The following is a 23,800-nucleotide window of genomic DNA, read 5'->3' on the forward strand; positions in this document are numbered from 1 at the left end:
CTTGGGCCTCCAGCTTTGACACTGCGCCGTTTAACCCTCTGTGCCCACGGGGTTCCCATGCCGTGCTCCCAGCCAGGGCACCACGGGTGGCACAGGGTGCTGGGACAAGGCAAGTGACAGTGGGGCAAGCAGAGTAGGCTTTAAAGGCAAAGACATCCAAGTCTCCAGACTCAGGGGAAGAGCAAACTTCCCTGAAGTTCCCTGGTAGAGTCCTGTGTTGGTGAGGTTTAAGTCACCAAAAGTGCATGTGGGGTGGGGGTAATGCCCTGGCTGCTCGGCGGGAGCCAGTCAGTGCCATTCCCGTGACCCCCAAGTGCTGCACTGCACGCGGTCGGGCTGTGGCCACAAGATGAGCAGAAAGCACCCTTTTTGTTTCTTAAGTAAGTTTTAAAAAAAGAGGAAAAAATGTGGTATTGCAATTTAGAAAAAATGACCTCTGCTCGCTGCATAGTGTGACAGGAGGGAGGAATGTGACTGTCTACATTCAAATTTCCTTTGCTGCACAGAAGTGGGTTAGTGTGACACGTCAGGAGCAAAGTCCTTGATCTGTCTCATTACAGGAGGGAAATCGCATTAAGGGGTGCTGTCCTTCATACTTATTTTCTCCCCTTTTCCTTTATTGAGTTGGACAAATTGGGAAGTACCATGTCCCAAAGGGTTACGATGGTGATGCTACTCGCCCAGCAGCAGTACCACAGCGTAGATCGGGACACGGTCCCCCTTAGCGTTAAGTACGCCAGAAGCAGGATGCTCGCTGTGTAGCCCTGAATTACGAAAGTGCAGAACAGGGCCAGCCTTGTACTTCTTATCCAGGCAGATACCTCCCTGGAGCAAAAGGAATTTGAGGCTGCACAAAGACAGCCTATAGACAGAAAATCATTTATGTAAGCAACATTTTTTAAACATTGTGAGAGATGAAGGAGTGTACTGCTGCACACCGGGTATGCTGAGGAGGATGAAAATGGTCAGGCGGCCTTGCCTGTCACCCTGAAAAACTCCTGTGGTGAGCTTCTTGGGTGCATGTGCTGGTGGGACCGACCAGTGCAGGAGTGTCCTCCTACATGAAAGCGCTACCAGGGATCCCCCTGCACCCTCCCCCTGGCACGGGGTCAGGGTGGCACCGCGGGCATCAGGCAGGGAGCTGCTGCCATTGAAGAGTAGTCAGGATCCTCAGGTCGGCATTGAAGGCAGTGATCCGAAGCTGCCCTGCTTGGTCTGGCAGCGCCGCGGCGGGGCTGTGCAGTGGCCAGTGGCCGGGCAGTGCTGCCCGGGGGAGGCAGCTGCAGCGGGAGCCTGGCAGCTCGGGAGTGCTGAGCATCTCCGGGAGCGGCAGCCGCGTTGCTGGAATGGTGCGGGAAAAGCGAAGCTCGGGCTGAGCTGGGCTGGGCTGGGCTGGGCTGAGGGGCCTGTGGGATTCTGTGGCCGGTTGCGGGCTGTTTTACCTGACGAGCTCCGTGCAGTGGCACAGACGAGCGCGGTGCATCATCGCCGTCGTGGCAGGCTGCTCCGGTCCCGTTTCTGAGTCGAGTCGCTGTATTTAACGCAGACAAACAGGCATTACCAGCCTTCGCTTGTGTAAATTGGTGCGGTGTCATCTGTGAAAGTAGGTTGGGAGAGGGAACACCGGCACAGTTCCTCTTTCTCTTAGGAAGCTGGTTATGAACTTCTGTGATTAGCTGGAGAAGTTCATTAGTTTTGCTGCTGTTACTGCTTTTGTTTTTGAATTTGAATGTTAATCATGTTCCCAGTGGGTAGCAGCCAAACACAGCTATTACAAAGCAATAGATCACAGGGATTGCTGCACTTATAAAGAGAACGTATCTTTTATATCAACTTTTAATATTTTACTACATGAGCTCATCCCTTCAGCCCTCACTCAGGCAGAGTCCCCAGGCTGGGAGGCAGTCTCCGGGAGCTCATCTAATTCATGCTAGTCTGCATACTTAATTGGTTAACGCAAAGAGTTTCAGAACACTTTTTGTTTGCCTTTTATTTTTTCATCCCCTTCTGTCTGAATAATTTCTTTAAGTCTGCCAAGTGCATTGTGGTCCACTGAATGTTTTTCCAAGCATGAGTCTCAAGCTCTCGTCTTCAGGGCTAGCCCTCAGCTGTTGTAGTCTCTGGAGGAATGGCATTATCCTGGCCTCCCTGCGTGGGGAGTCAGTCTGAGCAGTGACTCATACGAGAGGGAATCCCTGAAGAATGATCAAATCAATCCTTCAGCAGGGGAGGCAGCAGCTCTGTGCTCAGCTTAACCCGTTCCTGGCTGCTTTAGATGAAACAGAGCAAAACACACTTCGCAGTCCTGGGATGCCGCATCTCGCAGAGGAGGCAGTGGAGGGATGAAGGCAGGGCACCCTGAGGAGACCATGGGAGGAGCACTGTGAGGACCTCCTCTGTGAGGAGAAGCCCTCCTGGTGTGGTCCAGCGCTGGGGCAGAAGGCACCCCTTTGGATAAATAATGAGTCTGTTCAGAAGTGGACTAAAATTTGCTCAAGCCTTTTACAGTACCATAAAAAAGTTCTCATGTGTTGAAATGAGTCCTTATTTTACGGGATTTTGGTCAATGTTTTATTGCTTGCACATCAGACCGTATTTTCCAGTGATGAATGATGATATAAAATGACCGTCCAAGAAACCTAGTGGTAGTAAAACTGTGTGTGCTGAATGTGCTTTGAGCAGTTCACTCTCAGAATTTCATCAGACTCAGAGTCCCATAATGACTTTGTCTCTTACAAATTACAATAATAATTGTTTTTATTATTTTTCACTTTCTGCCTCTCTTCATAGTCACACTTTCCCTGGTTTCAGAAGGGTCTTGTGAGCCTGCGTGTTGTGACTGTTGGGTGCTAGGTTTAGGATGTCCAGTAGCAATCTGGTTTTTGTCAGAAGAATTAGTACTTTGTAAAATATAAAAAAGTCTGCAACTTACAAGCAAGGGCCCTTGGTGTCTGTATGCTGGCATTCACTTCGAAGGCAAAGTGTGCATTGTCATTACAGAAGCAGGTGAAATGTAGCTGATGTTTGTTGGCTCTGGGAGGGGGTGTCTGACTAGGAGGGACAAGATCCTTCCTAACACGCACATCTGCAAGAATTATCCTAAAAGACACTGGTTTTATTTAGTTACCTTTAAAAAACTTTTTATTTCAATTCTAGATTATAAATGTACCAGGCAACAAAAATCTTGAGGGAAGTTCAGAAAGCGCAGAGGTGTTTGGAGAGTATATTTTAAGGACTATATATCCATCAGCTGCCTTTTTTTGGTAACAACTTCTGCAAACACTGTGTATTTGTTTTCCAAGCTAGTGTTTTGAAGGTAATGAACACAAAGCAGCACAAAAGCCTAACAGAAATGGCCAGACTGCTGGCTTCTAGTGTATCAGATTATGATTAGTAATTTATAGAAATGAATTGCAGTGGAAAAATCCTAGTTTCTCTTCACTTGGTTCACAAAATGTTTCCTGTAATTGATGAGTGAAAGTTCACTGATGAAACTCAAAGCCAATATCCCAAGCACCAGAACGCGGGAGAGCTAGGGATATAGTCTCCCTGGCACGCTCTAGGAAGTTGCAGAGTGGCCCGGGATGTTTCGGGATTTAGAAGGAGTGTCATGCTAAGATCTGAAAGAGTTAATCTACCCCAAAAATCCCTCCTTGCTCAGAAATCGCTCCTTGCTCCTGTAGCTAGAACAATTTTGGCACTGGAACTAGCTCAAGTATTTCTGCACTTCACGGATTTGGCCAAGTCTAGACATACCTAAGAGATCAGGTTAAACTGACTGAAATCTGCATTATTAGGGAGTTGCAATCTATGGGAAGGAATGGATATGTGGTGTATTATTGCTAATTATCATTCAGTTGAGTTTCCACTAGTTAAGTTAGAGCTCCAGCCCCTTTTCTTTGGTTTTGTGCTTAGTGACCGGAGCTCAAGGCAAGAGTTTTAAAGAGCGAAAAGGCAGAAATGTGTCACCCAACTTCACTACAGGGTTAGTCTCTCAAATAACACTGACTTTGAAATTTTGATTCTGGGCTGTTAATGCCGAGGGCCGTTTTGTCCTGGTCCAAGGCCCACATCCGAGCTTCCTTGGGACAGGCATCCCTCCCTGGAGATGCAGCACTCTGTGACAGACATTAATAGAGCTCACAATTTGTAGTGCTGTTATCTCCGAGTAACTCCAGGCTTGCAGACTTCAGTGCTTTTGAACCTGTTGTTAATTACTCAGACTGCAAACCAACAGTGATCCTAGCACCTACATGCCCTGTAACCTAATTGCATAACACCCTCAGCTGTTGTGCCCAAAGCCTTTGAAACTCAAGTTCCTGAAAGACAAAGAATTAAACAGCACCTAAGCAACAATTCCTCCAGGGATTTTTCCCTTTTTGATTATTTTCAAAGAATCCAAATAGTTTTTCAGATTTAGCTATTGCTTTTAACTGTTCATTCTGCTGTTTGTTTTCATTTTGTTAAATGGATTTTTCTGTCAAAACTGTTCCTCTTCCCTGCTGGAACAGGTTTTGCTCTTAGAACATGAAGGCGCTGACGTGGCATGGTAATAGTTATACTAGAACAGATGAAAGATAGCTGGGTGAAATCACCAAATTTTTTGGTGTATATGCCAAAGGAAATCATGCTTTTCTGTAAGGATTTCAGATGGGAAAACTTACAGTTTGCCTCCCATTAGGCATGCAGTCAAGGCTGGTCAGCCGCATGTTTGCACAAGGTAAATGTGATATGGAAAAGAAGGAAGCTGGATGAATTTAAGTGTCCACTCAAGCATTTCACAAGTCTTTTTGTTCCTCTCAAATTTCACTGTCTCTGGCAAAGATTAGAACCACTCAGTTGCTGCTTTAAGGTAAAAATGTCAGTCAGAGAACTTCAGTTCTGTTTCCCGTATGTTCTGTGAGCAAAAGTTGCTTTGTACGGCAGGTGACTCCAGTGCAGTGTTTCAGCTGCGGGAGAACTTACAAAAAGTTCTGGAAAATGATATTTTGACGAACCATTTGCGTGGCATGTGGACGGAACGGATGTGCTGGGGAAGCGTGTGGGCTTTTTGGTTTGACTCAGCTACTCTTTGGAACTCAGGGTTTGGAGTCTGTTTTGACGTGATGTGATGTGATGGGGAGACGGGTGACCTGAGTCTTGGCAGAGCTCCATTTGGTAAAAGATCTTACATTCTCAGAGATCTTTCCATTTATCTTTCCATTGCCAGTAGCAGTCACAGTTTGGGGGGCAGCTGGCCAAAAAGGGGTCATGTTTCACGCTGGTAATCAGAATGTAGCTCACATAATAAATAAGCCAGTGGCAAAACTCCCTTTCCCCCTCTAGTCAGATGGATAGATACTACATAATTTTGTCTTTATCTGTCTGTTTATCCAAGTTCAGGACGCACATTCCAGTTGGCAGTGAGCAGTTGCACGCTGACTCATGTGCAGTGAGGTTAAAAATTCTGGAAACTAGATAAACTGGAAACTTCAAAGGCATACAAGTTGGGAGCATGCAGTTCACGTGAAGGTCACTTGAACCTATTTCCTAGAGATGTATTGATAGCTGAAGGGGGGTTTGGCCACTGCCCAGAAATAGATATCCTTGGGCAAATAGTGTCATCAAATGAAGGAGTCATTTGATGGTGGAACCCTTTCACGCGCACCCAGGAGCAGTGATGTAGCTTGTAGGAAATGTCAGCACGTGTCAGTTTTTCCTGGCTGTTTAGTCTGGGGAATGGTGAAGACAGAGCGGGACAGCAGCCATACGCATGAGGTGGTATTGGTGGCAGCAAGCCTCATCCAGGGTGTTGCTCTTACGGTGAAGAACGAGATCAATCAATCAGAGATACTTACTGTGGACGACAAGAGAAAGAAGGAATGACCATATGGTCTCCAGTTAAAAGTCACTTGTCTGAGTAATCCTGTAAATTTGTAATTATTACAGAAACTGTGACTGGGTGCTTGGAGTTTATTCTTTCCTGTCTTTTTCCAGACTGAGTGGCTTCAAGCAGCTGTATCTGTGCAATCAAAACTTTGTCTCTGAACTTTTATAACTAGCCCAAGATTCCAGATAGTTTTTACTGTTACGGTTCCAGCAGGGCCCTCTGTCCAAACACACAGGAATTCACAGCCCTTACCAGAAGGCTGAGAGTGTGATGCCAACAGAAGTCCGTGCCTGAAGACAGGAGAGGAAGGGAGTGCGGTGGGTTGGCCTTGGCTGGCTGCCAGGTGCCCACCAAGCCACTCGCTCACAGCCCCTCAGCAGGGCAGGGGGGAGAAAATCAGATGGAAAAGCTTCAGTGGTCAAGGTAAAGACAGGGAGATGCCAGTTACTGCCACAGGCAAAGCGGGCTCCACTTGGAGGAAGTAATTTATTGCCAATTAAAAATAGAGTAGGACAGTGAGAAACAGAGGCAAAAATAAAACACACCTTTACCCTCTCCTCCCATCCCAAGCTCAACTTCACTCCTTCATTCCCAACTTCTCCCTCCTCCCCTCAGCTGGTGCAGGGGGACGGGGAGCAGGGGCTGCGGTTCCAGCGTTACTCCCTCCCATGGGAGGCAGTCCTTTGTGAACTGCGCCAGTGTCAGTCCTCTCCATGGGGTTCAGTCCTTCAGGAACAGGCTGCTCCATCAGGGGTCCCTCATGGCCACAGTTCCTGCCAGAAACACCTCCTCCTGCGCGGGCTCCTCTGCACAGACCACAGCACCAGCCAGGAGCCCACTGGGCCAGCCCGCCTCACCATGGTCTTCTCCAGGGGCTGCTGGGGAGCCTCTGCTCCGGCACCTGGAGCCTCCTCTGCACCCTTCTGCACTGACCTGCCGCTCTGTCACATATCGTCACTCCGCTCCCACAGCTGCTGCGCAGCGCTCTTTACTCCTTCTTAAATGTGTTGTCAGAGAGGTGCCACCAGCTTTGGCCAGTGGCAGGTCCAACTTGGAGCCAGCTGGAGCTGACTGTGTGACGTGGGGCAGCTTCTGGCATCTCACAGAGGCCACCCCTGCAGCCCCACCACTGCCAAAACCTTATGATATAAGGGGATACCTCCAAAGTACTCAGTTTTGGGGAGCAATTGCTTACATCTTTCAGGAAAGCACAGCTCATCGTCTCCTGTTACTTCCCTGACATCACTAAGAGTTGGTTCATGGCGCAGGTGGGCATCTTTCAGGAAAGTGAGGAGAGATGAGGGGAGAGGAACATGTTCCTTTTAGGTCTGTTGAGGGAGTAAGATTACACCTTCAAAAGTCCAATGACATTGAAGAGAGGAACAGAGAGATAAGAGATGTCCAAAGTGTGCCTGGTTGTGGGGAAGCTGATGTCAAGGCAGATAATCAGAGGCGAGGAGGAGGGATCTCTAAGATTGAGCCTGGCCATCTTGGAAAAAAGAAACAAGAAAAGGGGCGTGATGGGGACAACGAGATGGAAAGGATGAAAATGCCATTCAAAAGCTTACTGTTTAGACTCTGCTGAAAAGTCAGGAGGGGTTGCCATACTGGGATGTCTCTGGAAGATGAGAAGTTGTGGCTATGTAGATAAAATGAAGAGTTTGTGTCTTAAAAAATAATCAGGAAGGAAGAATTGGAAGCATTTGGATCAAACTTGCGTCTTAAGATGAGAAAGAAGTAGGAGTAGCTACAGTACAGGTGGTGGTGTTGGCATCAAGCACAGAAGTAGTAGAGGAAAAGAATTGTTCATGGAAGGAAAATTTGGAACTGGGTTTAAACTGGCTGTGAGGTTTGTTTCTCCAATAGTCTCTGAGAAAATATGAAACAGATTAGACTGAAAAAGATGGACCAGGAATATTTTACTCAGTTTCAGCTGTGAAGTCACAGGTTCAGCCTACAAGAGGTTCCCAGAGGGAAGTGAGATTGGTAAGACAAGGAGATGACCATATGAGTGGAACCAAGAACAGAGTGAAGTATTGTCATGACTGCTGGTGAGTGGCTCTGCTGGGTGTGCTTGGATGAGGCTGCCTGCTCTAGAGGGGTGTTGCAGGGATGTCAGACTGAAGTTTTACTTGGAAGGTGAGTGTCCTAGACCTGGAATTACTGAGAGTTATTAAATAAAACCCTCAGACCAACGGTAATTTGAATAGGGGGAGATGCCAGAGAGCACAAATTGCATAACCAGCTTCCATTCTGCTGAAAATAGGATCTGGCACATCATTCCAATGGTTTTGGCTCAAAATGAACCCCCATCAGTTGTCAGCACAGTGCCTCCTTTTAATTACCTGGGCTAAAATTACAGTTCATTTGCAAACACTTGAACTCAGGATAGTTAAGTCTGTTAGACGTACTGTGGTAAAAGCTGCTCAGAAGACTCACCGTTCAGACAAAGTGTGTCCCTCGCCTTTTGGCTTGCCCAGCCGAGCAGCCAGCAAGGAAGCACGCATCTGGCACAGGTGCCAAAGTACTATATGATACAGTTTCTACTGGATTTTTATCACCTGGTTGATGCATGGCTCTTTTATTGTTAATGTGAGGTGAAAAAGAGAGAAAATAACTGAGAACAGCACACGCGTGACAGGCGCGCCTAAGTCTACATGATATTAACCTCAGTACTCCAAAAACATTAGCTGAAGGAGCAGACAAAATCCATATGCTGCAAAAGTGCTGATGAGGAGGCACAAACAAATGCAGCAGCTTTGATGTGGAAATAACACGTAGGTCAGTTATGCGTGAGCCCTGCCGTGCGTGGCCGGCTACGTGCAGGGCTCGAGGAGGTCTCTGTAGCAGGACGGTGGGCTGTGAGGGGGCCAGGGGAATGGCTGGAGGTCTTCCTGGCAAGAAGGAGGGAAATCCTGTAGGCAAAAATCAGACCAGCCGTGTGGTCTCTTAGCAAAAGTCATGGAAGAGCAGAGGGGAAATCCAGCAGCCAGAGAGGCAGGTGGGGAGGAGGTGCGGGGCACTCCCACGGCCGGGGGGCATCCTGCTCCTGACAGAGCCCTCAGAAATGGCAGATCTCAGGATGGCGAAGTGCCACAGAGGCTGTCGAAAGAAAGGTCCCAGCCGCTACATTGCAGGCACTTACTCCTCACTCCCTCCACATTTCTGGTTGTTTTCTTGCTCTTTTCCTGCCCCATCTCCCCTATGCATCCCCTGGCAGACTGCTTGGCTGGTGCTGGTTCACCATTATAGCCCATCCCTTGTAAAAGTCTTTAAAACATACACTGGTGTGTAAACATGGGCATAGGCTTCCACAGAATAGATTATTATTTGTCTTGCTGGTACCCAGCTGGGGAGATGTTCACAGCAAAGACGCCCACAAGACCAACCTAGGAGGGTGCCCCGGTTCCTGGTGGCACCCCTGGCTTTGAAAGGCTGCTGCCCCTGGAGAGAAATGGGGCACTAGCACACCCATGCCCATGCACATCATCTGCACGTCTGCACATCTGCACATCTGCACGTCTGCACCATCTGCACATCTGCTGGTGGGTGACACAGTGCCTGTGGGTCGTGCCCGGCGCTGGTGTGGGGAGTGCTCTCCTCCAAGCCACAGACCTGCCTCCTCGCCGCTTTTGTTGCCATGCCAGGCGCAGACCTGGCCCAATTTGCCCTTCATCTGGAAGCTGATAGCATCTGTGCAGGGCTGGATGACTCTGAAGTCTGAATGACAAGGCTTTGCCTTGGCCTTCATCCTCTCCTCTGGCTCGGATCCCATCCTTGCCATCCATTCACAGCCCAGTCATCGCAGCACTGCAAGTGTACTTCCAGGGAAAAGGGGCTGGGGTGCAAATTGAAAACTTGCAAATCCTTCATCCCTAAGGGATTTGAGTGTGCACTAACAGGGCTGCATAGGGAGGTAGGCAGCCTTTGCAGAGCACCTCAAAATGATGCTGCATAATCACTCAGCATTGCATCTGTGCCCTGCTTGTTGCGGATGTGTTGAAGTAATCTGGGATGTCATATAGGCGTTATTGATTAGGGTAATCTCACAAGATATTAATCAAGTAGTGGGTTGCTTTGGGAGGGTAGAGCTAGTTTCACCATCTTACTTGCAATATATGAATATAAATACAGATTTACTGTCCAGCCAGTGCAGTCAGACTGTTGAGCTGCAGGCTGGAAGGGTATATAATGTACACTGTGTACAGGCAGTGAAATCCTAGATAACATCTATTCTTCTCATATCTCAAGCGAACACAGGACTGCTAAAGAATATAGAATGTTTTAACCTCCTGTAGTAAAATGAAATCGCTTAAATGTATCTGAACGCTCCCGTTATGCCCGTTTCATGGAGGCAAGGTTTGAGTGGTTGCCAGATGTTGTACCCTCCTGAGTTCCTAGGCTTGTGGGGTCTTTTTGGTACCATATATTCTTTCCTCTTTCTGTCATCCATCGGTCTATAAGGGACGTTACACTGGTGGTTTGACATCTGTGAACCCCTGGCACTGTGCTTGCAGTGTTCCCTGGGGTGTGGAGGTGAAAGCAGCCCTGCAGACCCTGGGGGATCTGTCCTGATGGACAGTGAGGGGAGGGAGGTTAGTAGAAAAATGTCTTTGGAAGGTCTTTAGAGTCCTTTGCATTGCTCTTCCCTGAAGAAAATCCATACGTTGTGATCCACTAGGCTTTCTGCATGAGTAACCAATGCCGCTAGATTTATACAACCCCTTTTTAGGGCTGCTTCTGTGTTAAAGCAGGCCTCTACAGTGCCTTTTTATGTGGAAATCTTGTAGCTGGGTGTGGTGGGGAAGCCGTTCAGTGACTCATACTGCAGGGAATTCCCTGATGAATTAGAGTATTTTTACTTCTGGACTTGTGTGCAGTTTCCTCCAGCACCGGAGCGAGCGGCTGATAAGAGCAGACTACAAAGGCCCATTCACTGCTCAGCCGCCGCACGTTAAAACAGGGTGTTTATGCTTCGCAAAGCTGAAAATCCACCCCACAGAACGTGGGAGCTTCACGGTATTTTTGTCATGAACAATCCCAGGTGCTCCGAGTGTCACCACCCCAAAAAGACTGAAGGGCTGAAGCGGCTGGTGGCGAAGCGCACCCGAAGCAGGGGGGGCTATAAATAGCAGCGCCCAGGCTGTAAATGTCAGCCTGCCTGGCAAACCTGGTGGCTTCAGCCGGCAACAGTGCCGGGGGCCACCTGTCCGTGCAGCGCAGGCACAGAGCCGGAGCACAGCGGGGCTCCTGGCTGCCCCGGCACCGCTGCATCCTGCACTGCCAAGGACGAGGAGGAAGAGGCAGAGGAGGGATTCAAGGGTCCCTCTTCCAGCCCTTGGCACAGGTCCCCAGGCGAAGCGGTGGCTTGGTCGGGTTGACCGCTGCTGCTGGTGCTGGCACCAGGGGAGTAGGGCACTCCGCTGGGGAGAAGCCCTTGCAGTTCTGCATGTGGATGTTTTGGTTTTATTTTTTGTAAAAAAAAAAGGCAACAAAACCCAACCCACAAAATAAAAGAAACCCAGGGTAATATCTTGACACAACTTTTCAGCTATATAAAGGGATGGCTTTCTGTTCAAAATATTAGACTATAAATCTTCAAAACACCAAAATAAAGCCAGGCATTTGGTTTGGAGAAGACACTTCTAACTTACAACTTGGTAAAAGTAAATAGCGAAATGAAAGGGAGTGAAATAAGACCTTTGGAAAAGCCGTTTTCTCCCTTTTCCTCCCTGCCGCCTCCTCTCCTTCCTCTCCTTCCTCCATCTCCCGCCCTCCCCCCCCCAGCCCCCTAACAACTACCCATTTGGGTACGGTAATTCCAGAGAGTAAACTTTAACGGGAATGCCTGAAATGTGTCTGCTTCAGCTTTGTGTTATGTCTGTAATTTGAATTATTTGCATTTTGGAAAGGTATAAATTGCTCTGGTGTACTTGGGTTGGCGGGGGGCCAGGAGGGAGTTGCCTCGGGCCCGGACGGGGCAGGCTGCTGCAGATGTGGCAGGCGTACAATGGAAACTTTTGTGGTCGAGCAGCCCTCACTCCTCCAGCGCACGCTGATGGGAGGTGGCATCCCGCCTGCTCGCCGGGGTCCCGGCGTATGGGCACTGTGGGCAAAACCGTTTTCTCTGGCGTAGGCAGATTGTCTTGATGCTTCCGGCTCCCACAAGCCGTTCTGGAGCCATTATTCCTTCTTCTCGAGCTTTTTTTGTATTTTATTTTTTTTAATTTCAGCTGAACTGTATAAACCTGCAAAACATGTTTACTGTAAGAGGTTGACGTAGTGGTCTAAGGTTTTCCTCCTGGAGCTGGTCCCAGTCCGTGGGCGTTGAGATTTCCCTCTTGGTTCACCAGACGTAATATGAGGAATTGTCTTTTTCTTTTTTTTTTTTTCTGTCTTTTCTTCATAACAACTTTTCCTCCCTGTGTTTTTGTTAAATGAAATGTCACTAGCTGTTAATGAGTTGTCTATCCCCTACTTCTTCCCTCTCCTTTCCTTCCCCTCAGTCGCAGAGCAGCGATGGTCTGGACAGTCTCAAGGGAATTTCTTGGAGCGAAACCCGTATTGTTCTTACTAGCTTCCAAAGATGAGCCACAGCTCAGGATTTTCGTTTTCCTAATAGTTTAGATTACAGCATTTAAAATATTTCTGAACAAACTCTCTTTGTCATCATAAAAATTTCAAAAGCGCATAAAGGCAGTGCTGCGTGAAGTAATTGAAAGATTAGCTAGAGATGGAGTCGTTTTGAATTTTACTGAAGTATCGGCAGGAAATAAAAACCAGAAACCTGAATCAGATCATTCGTCTTGCAAAGCAGAAATTAAACATAGCAAAAAACCTGAACTTCTGGTAATCCGTTTACAAAGGCAAATTGAACACATGTTAACTACTAGTCTGGATGTCTGTAGAGTTAAAAAAAACCCAAACCCATGAACAATCCCCTTACAAAGGAGTTCCTAGGCTTTGCAAAAAAGTGTTGGCATTGTGTTACTTCTACAACCGATTGATTGAATTAATTGGGAGGCGGAGGGTGTTGTGGTGCTGCAGGGTCTGTGTGGGGAGGGGGCTGGAGATAAAGGAGCTGCTCCCCAGCGAGGGCTGAGCCCTGGCTCGCCAGATTCCAGTCAGGTTTTTTCTGCTGACAGCTCGGGGGAAGCATCTGTTGGATAAATTGTGAAGTGATCTCCAGTCCTCCAGAGAAGTCTGCTTCAATTCTGGCACTCTTGAAAGGCATCGTTAAGGAGACTCGAGCACGGTCTGGCTGCTCCTTCTCTCCCCCCAGCCGAATGTGGCAATACCAATTAAAGGAATTCCTTTTCCAGCGTCACAATTTAAAATGCAGGAAGAAACAAAGGGTAGATCTGCTAATTGTTTCCTACAGAAAGATCTGCCAAATCCGCTGTGCTATTTGTGCTGCAGCCTTCACGTTGCACTTCTTTCCATACGTTAAAATGAAAGGATTTTTGGACGTTAAAACAATCGCCAGGGCTAGTCCCTCAGCAGCATTCCTTTCACAGTAGGACAGCTGTACACAAAAATATTATTTACAGACATTTGTAATAAATCAGGCAGTTCTAAATGCGTCACCTCCATCCTGGCCATGAAAGTGAGGAGAGAAGAAAAAGTGCATTCACTCTTTTACCTTGCTCAGAGCTGTTTTTCTAAGGCAGGCCCAAGTCTATGTGATGAAGTTCAAAATAACTAATATTTGCGTTTGCATGTCCCGATGCTGCAATATATGTGCAAAGGAGATGGTGCAAAGCCGCGCTTTCCCATTCATTCCGGTGGCACCTGACAGTGCTGGGACTCAGGCAGCCGCGCATGTCCCCGCCGCCCAGCTTGGACAGCAGTCTGCTCGTGGCCTTCCGTACACACTTGTGTTTTTCTAGGTCTGCAGAATGGAAACCTTACATTTTGTATTTGTTTCCTGATTTCTTTGCTGTTGAGTTTTGAAGCCACAAGGAAGAAAAAAAAAACAAACCAACAACCCCGTTACTGACCAGTGCCTTCTGTATCAGTGAGGCACAGGAAAAATGACCAGACAAACCCAGTTTCTTCCAAAAGGCAGATCCCCAGAGAAACTGGTAGCTGTTGCTGAAATCTGTGTTTGCTTGAAAACAGAAATACAGTAAATTAGGGGGATCCAATGCACCAGTAGAGGCAGCTCCAGAAGTGGGACCGCCGCAGCTCAGTGAAACCAGCTTTAAAGAGGAGTCAGAGGCTGTTTCCCAGCCCATGGCTTCGCCTTTTATCCCAGCAGCAGAATTACAGCAAGCCAGACGAGGAGTGTATTGAAAGGAAATACTGCATGGCAGAGGAGCTTCCTTAATGCTGCTGGTTTGGTTTTGTTTAATATTAATGTTGAATGTGACTTACTGCATAGGTGGCGATCAAAAGGCCTCATAGAGAGCAGTGGTTTCGTCTGAAAGTTTGGGAAATTGGGGTGTGTGGCGGTTGCGTATTTTGTCCAAGCTAGTGGCAGAATAAGCACCCAGTGGCTTTTCCCCGTCGCAGTACAGTGTGCTCTGGATTGTGGTTCACCCCTTCAAAAAATCTAAGTGGTTTCCCATCACAGGTGACCCAGGTGGCCTCCTGGCTGGGCAGCGTGGGGGCAGTGCCTTCTAAGAGCTGGTTTTCATATAGGTGTTGCCCCTTCAAAGAGATTTTTTTTTGCAGAAGTCATTCTTTTGTTGGCTTAGGAGAGGAAAAAAGGATGGAACTAGATATCTTTTTCTTTTGTCTTTTAGATGGTCACCATGTGTGGGAAATGGAAGCCAAAACCGACAAAGAAATGTGCAAGCCAGTAAGTCTGCCTTAAATATTTTAACATCAAGATGAAAAATATATATTGCCTTCTCCAGCAGTGTTACTAAAGAGGGATTTCCAAGGCTTTGGCACTGAAACAGAACAAGTACTTAGGCCTCCCCTCCTGGAAATCTTTCTTTAATGGGAGCATGGGGTAAAAAGCCTTCGCTGGAAGCTATCCTGAAAGTAGGAGAGACCATTTGGAAAATATTTTTTCATTGTCCAGGATGGGCCAGCCCCGTCTGCTCATCTTCTGTCTTGCTGGGTCAGTTTTTCCTCTGCTCCCAAAGCAATTTCTGATCATTTTCCTTGGCTTTCGTCTACTTTCAGCAGAAGAAATGTGAGTCCCCTCACAGGAGCTCAGCCCCACAGTTGGAGAAGTGTGGCTCCCTCAGCAACAACTCTAAGTGGGAAATATGGCCACTGTTCCACCTCCACAGGAATATGCAACAGTTTGTTAGCTGCAAACCTGCTGGAGACATGCAGGCAAACAATTTAAAGACCTCAGCTGAATGCAGGCCAATGCTAAGAGAAGCGTTCCCTCTCATTCTTTCAAAAAGTGCCAAGGGACAGTTTGATGGTCATAGCAGATTTCGCTCTGCATTTGTGTAAGCTGATGCCTGAGCAGCTAAGTCGTTCCTTAGCCCCGTGCTGGAGCATTTGGTTTCTGACAGTGGAAGATCCTCTACACGCTCTCCAGCCCTTCTTCCTGTAGCACGAGATGTTCTTGCAAGATCTCCCATCCACAGAAACCAGCATGCTTAAAACTTGCAGAGTTTAACATTTCACTGTGGAAAATGGAAATACTTGAATAATTGTATGCCTGTCTGAATTCTCCTTTCAAAGGAGGTCCTGCTAGGGTGGGATATACTGGGCACAACCTGCCAGATGAGCTGGCCTTTCTCCTGCTGAGTTAGAGAACACAATTTGATTGTGGTGCCACGTTCTTGTCAGAGGCAGGAGGCATACAGCCTTGTCCATATGCGGTATTGTCTTTGCTGTCCAAGGGGAAGAGGTGAGGGCTAGTGATTCTGTAAAGACCTGAGCCAGGCTAAAATCTTGTTTCACTTCTTCTGGAGTCCTTGGTTCAGAGACGGAGGACGGCAGGGGCTATCCCTGCCCGCGAAGCCCACCAGCTCCCCTGTAGAGAGCGCGTTCCTCCATGTGAGCCCGGGTACCTCCTTCTCGGGGTTAACACATGAATACTGGTGTATAGCTTGACTGCCTTAGTCGTGCCTTGACTTTCTGATTTATTGCTTTTGCAGAATTCATTGGTGGTGGAGATTCCACCTTTCCGCAATCAGAGAATTACCAGCCCTGTTCAGGTCAACTTCTATGTCTGCAACGGAAAGAGAAAGAGAAGCCAGTACCAGCTTTTCACCTATCTTCCTGCTAATGGTAACAAAATATATTCCTTCTCTCTGCTAGTAAAAATGGGAGATAAGATGATTACTTAGAAAGATAGATGGCTCTGGTAATTCTTCAATAACCCGAGTAATTTGGAGGTATACCTGGTGCTGTAAAATGAGAGCGAGAATCAAACCATGAGAGCTGCTTTTCTCTCTGCTGCCCACACAAGAGACCTTCCTCACAGATTATTTTCTTTTGTATTGGTGGCAGAGACCTGTTGGAACAAAGACTTTTTTCTGCTTTGGGGACTGGAAAGCCCTAGCAGAAACCCAACACGTGTAGCCACAAATCATGGCCGCACAGAGCCTTCGTGGCCCCGGAGGTTGCGTTGCATTTGAGTGATGCTGCTGAATGTGCACGGCAGCATTGTGAGCGTGGGGGGGCTTGAAGCTGGAGGTGCTGTGGGGATTCTCCTTCCAGGCATCCTGTACCTGGCTGTCTGCTGTCTCGCAGGGGGTGAAAACAGCCCTCCAGACTGCTGCTGCTGCTGCTGGTGACGATGCAAAGCACCGTGGGGGTGGGGGGCGGAGTGCTCCATACAGAGCACTGCATGGGTAGGAAATGTTCAGTAACACGTGCCGGGTTTTATTAGAAGCTTGTATTGGTGGCTGTGAAGTGACAATAAAGTCACTCACACTAGCTGAATTCCAAGCAGGCTTGTATGAATATTCTGATAGCAAGTAAATTTAAATATTTTTTTTTTATTTGAAATAGACATTTTTCTGAGAGTACTTTTTTGGGGGAAAGTAGGAAAAAAGGGTGTTGTTGGTGGTGGTGTTTTGGAAGGAAGAGGAACTGGAAAACTGATTAGGTTCATGCTTGTTTGTAGACTTTCCAAGTGAAAATAGTCCATCTCAGGAAAATTCCCACAAAGCAATGCTTGAGTCATGTCACATGACTTGAAGAGACCTGCCAACTTTTTGCAGGTGAAATCCCATAAAATACACATTTGGAATTTCACCCCATTAGCTTGCATGCACTCCAGACTTCTATCAGGACTTTAATTTAAAATGAAAGTACAGGAAACCTGAGATGGGCAACTGACTGCTCATGGCGTATGTGCTGCATAGCTCTGCTTCACCCAGGCGGCCCACTGAGGCAGCCTTCGCCCCCAGTGGGTATGTCTGAGGGTATTTAAAGGCTGTTCGTCTCTTAAATTGGGGGTGGGGTGGGGTGGGGGGGTGAAGAAAAAGAGTTGTTATTCTCTTGCACAGCACTTTTCAGCAACAAATCTTTTGTAGGGGCCGACAGGTACTGCCTTGCCACCCAAGTATTTCACATACATGCCTGGTAACTGCTGTTTATTAAGCAGCATCTTTCCTTTCCTGCTCTGACATAGGCCTTTTCTTACCATTTTATTCCAAACCACGAGAATAACATTCACTGCTGCAAAGTTGGTTTGTGCTACCATCGTTCTCAGTTGGAAACATTTGATGTTTCGTTTGATGTGAAGAGATGGGAATCTCTTGCCTAGTGACAGGCAACAGAGAACCAGCCTAGGCTTTATTCTGCAAAGACATCTTTAATTATGGTAATAGCTGAAAACATCGGGAATCTTGTTTAGTCTGCTGTACTGATTTAAATTCATGTGAAAACTTTTTGTTAAAGCATAGGGAAACCTGAAAGAAAAATGTACTACCAGGGTAGGGTAAAGGGAAGCAGATATTCACAGCAAATATACCTTCCCCCCATTCCTGTTTGGTTCTCCACTCACATTCTCTTAATATATATGTCTATGTGCCTACAGGTAATTGAAAAATACCTTATGTTCTTTGCTAACTCATAACAGTAGTAAAAGTGCACTTCTGAAATCATCAGATTTAATAGTATAGTATGTTTTTGTTATGCCTGTGTTGTAGCTGTAAATTTTTGCCCTTATGTTGCTGCTGGTGGCTGTTTCCATCGTGCCTTCCAAAGGTAGGTACGACCACTTTGGCTACGTAGTCAGAAACCGTGCACAGTAACTGAACTCATCATTTACTCTGCTGTATTTCTAGGAGTCATTTTAGGATGTTCTGCTTATTTTGATTTCAGACACAACATTCTTTTAATGTTTCGAGACATTGCAGAAACCCAAAATTTAGTTCATGAAGCAAAAAATGCTTGAGTCAGCAACCATTCTGTGATCAGTGTAAAAAAATGTAATGGTGATGAGCACTATTTTGGTCCAGGTAATGCTTTGTCTCTTCTTTAAACAAATCCCTCAAACACAGAAGGTGTAGGATTTTGACAAGCAAGTGTCAGAGTGATTGTCAAGTGTAAGATGTGGTTTTGCACAAATCACATGGTATCCTGTAAGCTGCTTCTCCTTCCGTGCTTCAGGATGAGCCCAAATGCTAAGATTTCAGTGCCCACCATCATTTTGCAGGTATTTCTGCATGAGGGATCTTTTAAAAGCCACATGGCGCATGTTAGACATATATTTTACAGCTCAACTGGACTGTGACAAAGCAAAATAGGGGATATGGGCTAAAGCCTAACACTGTGAGCCCACCGGCCATGCTCCTGGGCTGGTGTGGGCACACAGAGATGGTGTGACCAGCAGGAGAGCCCTGGGCTCGTTGTGCAGCTCCCATCCCCACTGCAGAGCAATACTTGGGTATTTTTCCTGTAGCTCCTGTTTCTCCTCATTCCCTAGGGGAAAACAGCCACTGGATCCAGGGACACATGGCCTCACTCATCCCACCTCCCGTGGATGGTCCTATAGCGTCTCCATGGAGTTCAGCTCTGTGACAGGCAGCCAGCACCAGCTGCCCTCTCCAGCAGAGTTACGGTTTCGCCACCGTAAGGCTTTCCCGTGCTGCGGAGATGTGGCAGGATGGTACTTGTCCTCTGCGTTAGCTCAAGTGCTTTGAGGAGCAGGGCCTGACTTGGTGAAGATGAGTTCCTGCCTCTGAAAAAAAAAATGCTGTAAAAATGAAAGTCTTACTGCTCTGTAAATGAAAAATCTAAATAACAAAACAAAACAGAAAGTAGGGGCTTCACAAATGAGAGCCAAGGTCTGGAAAACGGGCTTGCTTAAGTTTTTGGCTTGGGACAGATTGTAAACCTAAGTGTTCGTAATCCACTTTTAATTGAGGTTTTGATTTACTGTTCTGCTGAATTTAGGCAGTCCCCGAATCCTGTATTAGCCTATATTGCACAGAAATGACTGTAATGTCAGGTTTTTTAGTATTCCTTCAATATTATACATCACTGAGCAATTGCATATCAGTTTTGTCCTGGAGCCTGCAGGCTGTAGGCTCTTGAGACTCCTCCGCAGACATGCCTGGCACAGAAATGTAAGTGGTTTCCATACTGTTCTGGCACAGGCGAATTCCCGCAGCTTATGTGGTAAGTACTAATGCGTTTTGCATTGCCACATCCCATCAGAATGAGAGGGGGAAGGCCCAGGACTGGCGCAGGACGCTGAACTCAGGAGCCTGAGCAAAGCACAGTGAGGAGACGCTTGGAGGACATGAGGCTTTAAAGTCCCTCCCCTGCTGCAGCTCGGTGCTCTGCAGCTCTGTCCTGTGCAGCGGCACGGTTTGGAAAGCTGTCGGTGAGCCCTGCATTTGTAACCCTACCCTCTAGAAAAACGCTTGGATTTCATTGCTGTTTATGACTGCGCATCATTTTGCTTCTACGAATTTATTATAGCATTGGCCCATGTATGCGTTTCAAACAGAAGGAGTAGTCAACTGAAATCGCCAGACATAAGCGGTAGTGTTTGGGGTGTAAACTAATCTGGAGAGGCTGAAGAAGCACGTGAGCAACCAGACGTGTATGCTGTGGTTCCAAATGCTGTGCTTTCATCTGCTAAGAAAGCTGAAGGAGTTCTCCAGCTCAGAAGACTTTAAACAACACACTAAGTGATAAGGGTTAGATCTCTGTTTATTCAGATTTCTTTTAAGTAGGTACATCAGAAATAGAGGAAACGTGTTGAAGAACTTATTTTTCGCAGACAGGAATGAATGCTCTCTGTGATTTCTGTTATCTAATGAATGTTGATACCAAGAACAGTGAACGTAGAAAAGTTTTTCTTTGAATTTTATTTAGACGAGTAGTGATGTTTGACTAAGCAAAGACAGGCTAGTTTGTCTAGGAAATATTTAATAAGAACTGGCATGAAAAATACACTTTTGCAAAGAGTTGATAAGCATTTTCAGTTTCTGTTTCTGTCAGGCTTCTTGTCAAAGCATTATTAAAAAATCATTTCACTACTACTAGTACTTGTTAAACTGGTGTTGTTATGCTGGGCAACTTTTATTTTGAGATGCGATGCGCCGGATTTTGGAGTGTGCAGCCTTCGCTCGCAGAGCCAGCTTTTCTGCAGCTGCTTTGCCTCATTCAGGCACCAGCACAAGCACCCGTGGTGCCGAGCTCTGGAAACCCGGCCACCTAGACAGGCGACCTGGGGGGTGGAGGTCCTTTGTGGGTATGGAGCTGCGCTGAGAGCCTGCCTGTGGTGACGCGGTGTGCCTCGGTATGGTTGTCCACAGCTCTCGGTGTGCCTGTGAATGGGGTGAGCAGTGCCCAGTGCTTGCTGCTGTCAGCATCCTTCCCCACTTGCCGCCTCTGCTCTAGAACTACCACCCGCCTGCCCTGCAGGTGGGTACCATCCGCAGTTCCTAGTGATGGCGCTGAGCGGCCATGCCTCAGTTTCGCCTCTGCTCCTCTGCCCACAGCTCACTTCCCAAGCTAAAAGGTGACGCCAGCTGCCTTAGCAGAACACAGTGCAGTGAGGATGCAAAGCGGTGCTGCTCTGATGTGACAGAGCACAGCTTGTGCTGATCCATCGCCTGACACCTCTTGCTTCTTGAGTATTTGTTGACTTTTCATGCTTGAGGCTGGCAAAAATATTAGCCTGGCTGTGTCTGCAAAATTACTAGCCTGGCTGTGTCTGCAAAATGGTGTTGATGTGGAGGGCGGTGGAGGGAGCAGGGCCAAATTCGGTGCCTGGGTTGCAAAGGGACCCTAAGCTGTGGCATACGTGGAGTGGCTGTGGCAGTGCCATGGCAGGCGGCATCTCAGCGACCCCGTGCACCTGGGGAGCCCAAGGAGGGGGCAGGGAAGTCAGTAGGTCAGTGCTGTGTTCCTGGGGCCGTATGCGAGGGGACCTGGAGCCTCAGACCTGCTGGAAGTGTTTCCGTCCAGCCCAGGGAGCAGCCGGGCTGCTGTGAAGCCGGCACGGCAGAGGGCTGGGCCACAGGAGGGACATGGGGGAAGGTCAGCCCCAGGGGATTTTATTCTAGGTGAAAATTCATGGTTGCTCATTTTTACACTGTACACCATTACGGTGTACTTAGTTTTGGCTGCTAGGTGGTTATTGTTCCTTCTGACATTTAACAGACTAACAAAAAGCAGGCGAGGTTTTGTTGGAGTCCTGTTTTTATTTAAGAAGATCACAAAATTCATCATCACCAGGCACATCAGCCCCTCTGCTGCCTTCCAGCAGCCACGCGAGCTCTGAGGTGGAGCGGAGGAGACAGGCGTTACGCCCTTGGGTGCTTTTGCTCCCTGTTGCTGGGTCCCCACTAGAGCTGCCCGTGCTTGGCCCGGGTGACATCCCATATCAGCCAGAGCCCAGCTAGCTGTGTCTGACCTGCAGATGCAGGTGCTTGGGTCTTTAGAGGCGAAACTCCAGCTCGCTATGCAGTGCTGCATCTTCATCTGGAGGGCCAGGAAGGAGCGTGACCTGTGTGATGTCCCTGTCACAGGCAGAGGTGGTCAGGCACTATATAGCAGCCCCTGGCCATGTCTGATCATCAGACTCCATTGCAGCAGCACTAGTCAACCATAATGATTAACTTCCAGTGCATAAAGTTGTCTTTTGGCAGTCTTTTTCAAATATTCCCCTTCAGGTGACAAAACCCAGGCTGTAGTTTTGGTCACCGACCCCCCCTGCCTGAGCGTTTTGAGGGCTCCCCCCTTTACTTCCCAGTGATTTCACATGCACATGTCAGCCAGCATGGGGCTTTAGCATCTTCCAATTAGCTTAAAAGCCAAAAGGTAAAACTTGCGTGAGGGAGAGCGGGGTTTAGAATTACATGGGCTGGATTACAGGAGATGCTTATTTTTGTTCTCCTCAAGTGGCTGATCACCATAATTAATCTAGCCCAGTGATTGATCCTAAAGGGGACACGGTGGTGGTGGCTTCTGGAGGTGAGATGGCGAGTGGGGGTTTGTGGTGCCGCCGGTGGCAGGCACCGCATCCATCTCTGAAGACAAAGACCATGTTGGAGCTGGCATGGCTGAGATCAGCTGGGTCCAGACCCCTCTCTGGGGGGACCTGGGGTAGGACTGGCTTAGTAAGGATGCCCTCCTGCCAGCCCGTCCTTGCAGAGATTCCCGCAGGACTGCCAGGGATGAGGAGCGTCGGGCTGCCCCCATGCTCCAGTCCCACAGTCCCCACAGTCCTGTTCTCCCCTTGGTGGGAGAGCAGGAGTAAAATCAGTGCTGGTGGTGTGATGTTGTCCCGCATCATCAAAAAAGGCATCACCTCAGTGAATTTTCACGTGTCTGACAGGACAGGGAGAGCCTGGGGCAGCGCAGCCCGGGCGCTGTGCACAGCTGAGCCTCCAGCTCAAGGCAGCCGTGGAGCCAGGCGCTGCGCCGTGGGGGCAGCAGTGGAGCAGCTCAGGCAGGCATGCCACAAGACTTGGTTTATCCTTTTCAATGTTGTAGGACTTAAAAAAGTTTTATGATGGAAAATTAATCATGCCTTTAAAGAATTTTGCCCTTTTCTTTTGGAGGAAAGGTAACACCTATTTTCTGTGCTAACACAACCCAAACGCCCTCCCACCTGCCTTCCCCTCCCCCCCAGCCACCTGCACAGGGTATGCACCAAGCTACCACAGATAATCTTCTGTCTGATAAATATGCGTTGAATAACCTAATAGTTTAACAGCTGTTGAAAAGCATTTAGTAAATGAGTTAGCTGGAAAGCACTTTCTAATCAGGTAATGGCACTGTCCGAGGTTATAGGCTGAGGTGTGTGCGCAAGGCTTCCATTGACCTGGGTGCTGCTCCTGCGTATCTGATCCCATAGAAGTACATCCACATAAACCCGGGGGGGCAGGCAGGCATGGCTAGGGTCGCCCTCCCGAGGAGCAGTACCAGCGGCAGTGGACCGGCAAGGGAGGGTGAGCGGGTTCAGGTGCTCATGTTAGATAAAAGCCGCAGTTGCACATGCCCACTGCCGGCAGCTGCTTGGCAGCACGAGGCTCCCTTGGTTTTGGTGTCACCATGCTCTGGTTTTATTAACTACAAAGCAAAGACTTGATAGTAGCTTTGCCTTTAAATAATGTTTTGGTTGAATTGGTGCCTAGGGAAAAACACCCGCCTCACAGCCAGCCTCCGCAAGGGCCCCTGTAGTGGCCGTCACCATGACTGTCTCATGAGATCCCCAGGGCTGCTTGCCTGTCCCTTGCCACGGAGGTTGCCACTGCTTCAGCTGCGTTGGCAGGTTGTTTCGGAAAGTTCTGCTCGGCTGCTGCTTCTCTGGTGTTACCAAACAGGGGGGTTATAGCTCCCGAGGGCAGCCAGCCCATGGCCTCTCCCCAGCACCAGAGCGCTCCAGAGGCAGAACGAGGGGTGAGGTCCTCGCTCCGCTCAAGCCTGCTGGCTCCGGACGATGCTGCGGCAGTGGCCAGGATTTTCTCTTTGCCTGAACCCAGAGTGGCCGAGCTGTGCCGGAGATGCGCCCGCATCCTGGTGCTGCCCCTGGCCGGCCAG

At 48.2% G+C, this 23,800-nt stretch overlaps 1 protein-coding gene across 3 annotated transcripts in view; it reads left to right on the forward strand.

The window, feature by feature from the left end:
- The window catches only part of NFATC1 (nuclear factor of activated T cells 1), a 111,637-nt gene that overhangs the window by 50,497 nt on the left and 37,340 nt on the right, over nucleotides 1-23,800 (forward strand). For 2 of the 3 annotated variants that reach the window (XM_037381382.1, XM_037381383.1), the window contains exons 7-8: nucleotides 14,617-14,672; nucleotides 15,940-16,072. In XM_037381382.1, the coding sequence (XP_037237279.1) occupies nucleotides 14,617-14,672; nucleotides 15,940-16,072 (189 nt within the window). Of the gene's footprint in view, nucleotides 1-14,616; nucleotides 14,673-15,939; nucleotides 16,073-18,722; nucleotides 20,232-23,800 lie in introns of those variants that run through there. The other variant, XM_037381384.1, reaches the window with a different exon arrangement.

This window comes from Falco rusticolus, chromosome 3 (assembly GCF_015220075.1).
Source record: "Falco rusticolus isolate bFalRus1 chromosome 3, bFalRus1.pri, whole genome shotgun sequence".
In the NCBI taxonomy this organism is placed as follows: Eukaryota; Metazoa; Chordata; class Aves; order Falconiformes; family Falconidae; genus Falco; species Falco rusticolus.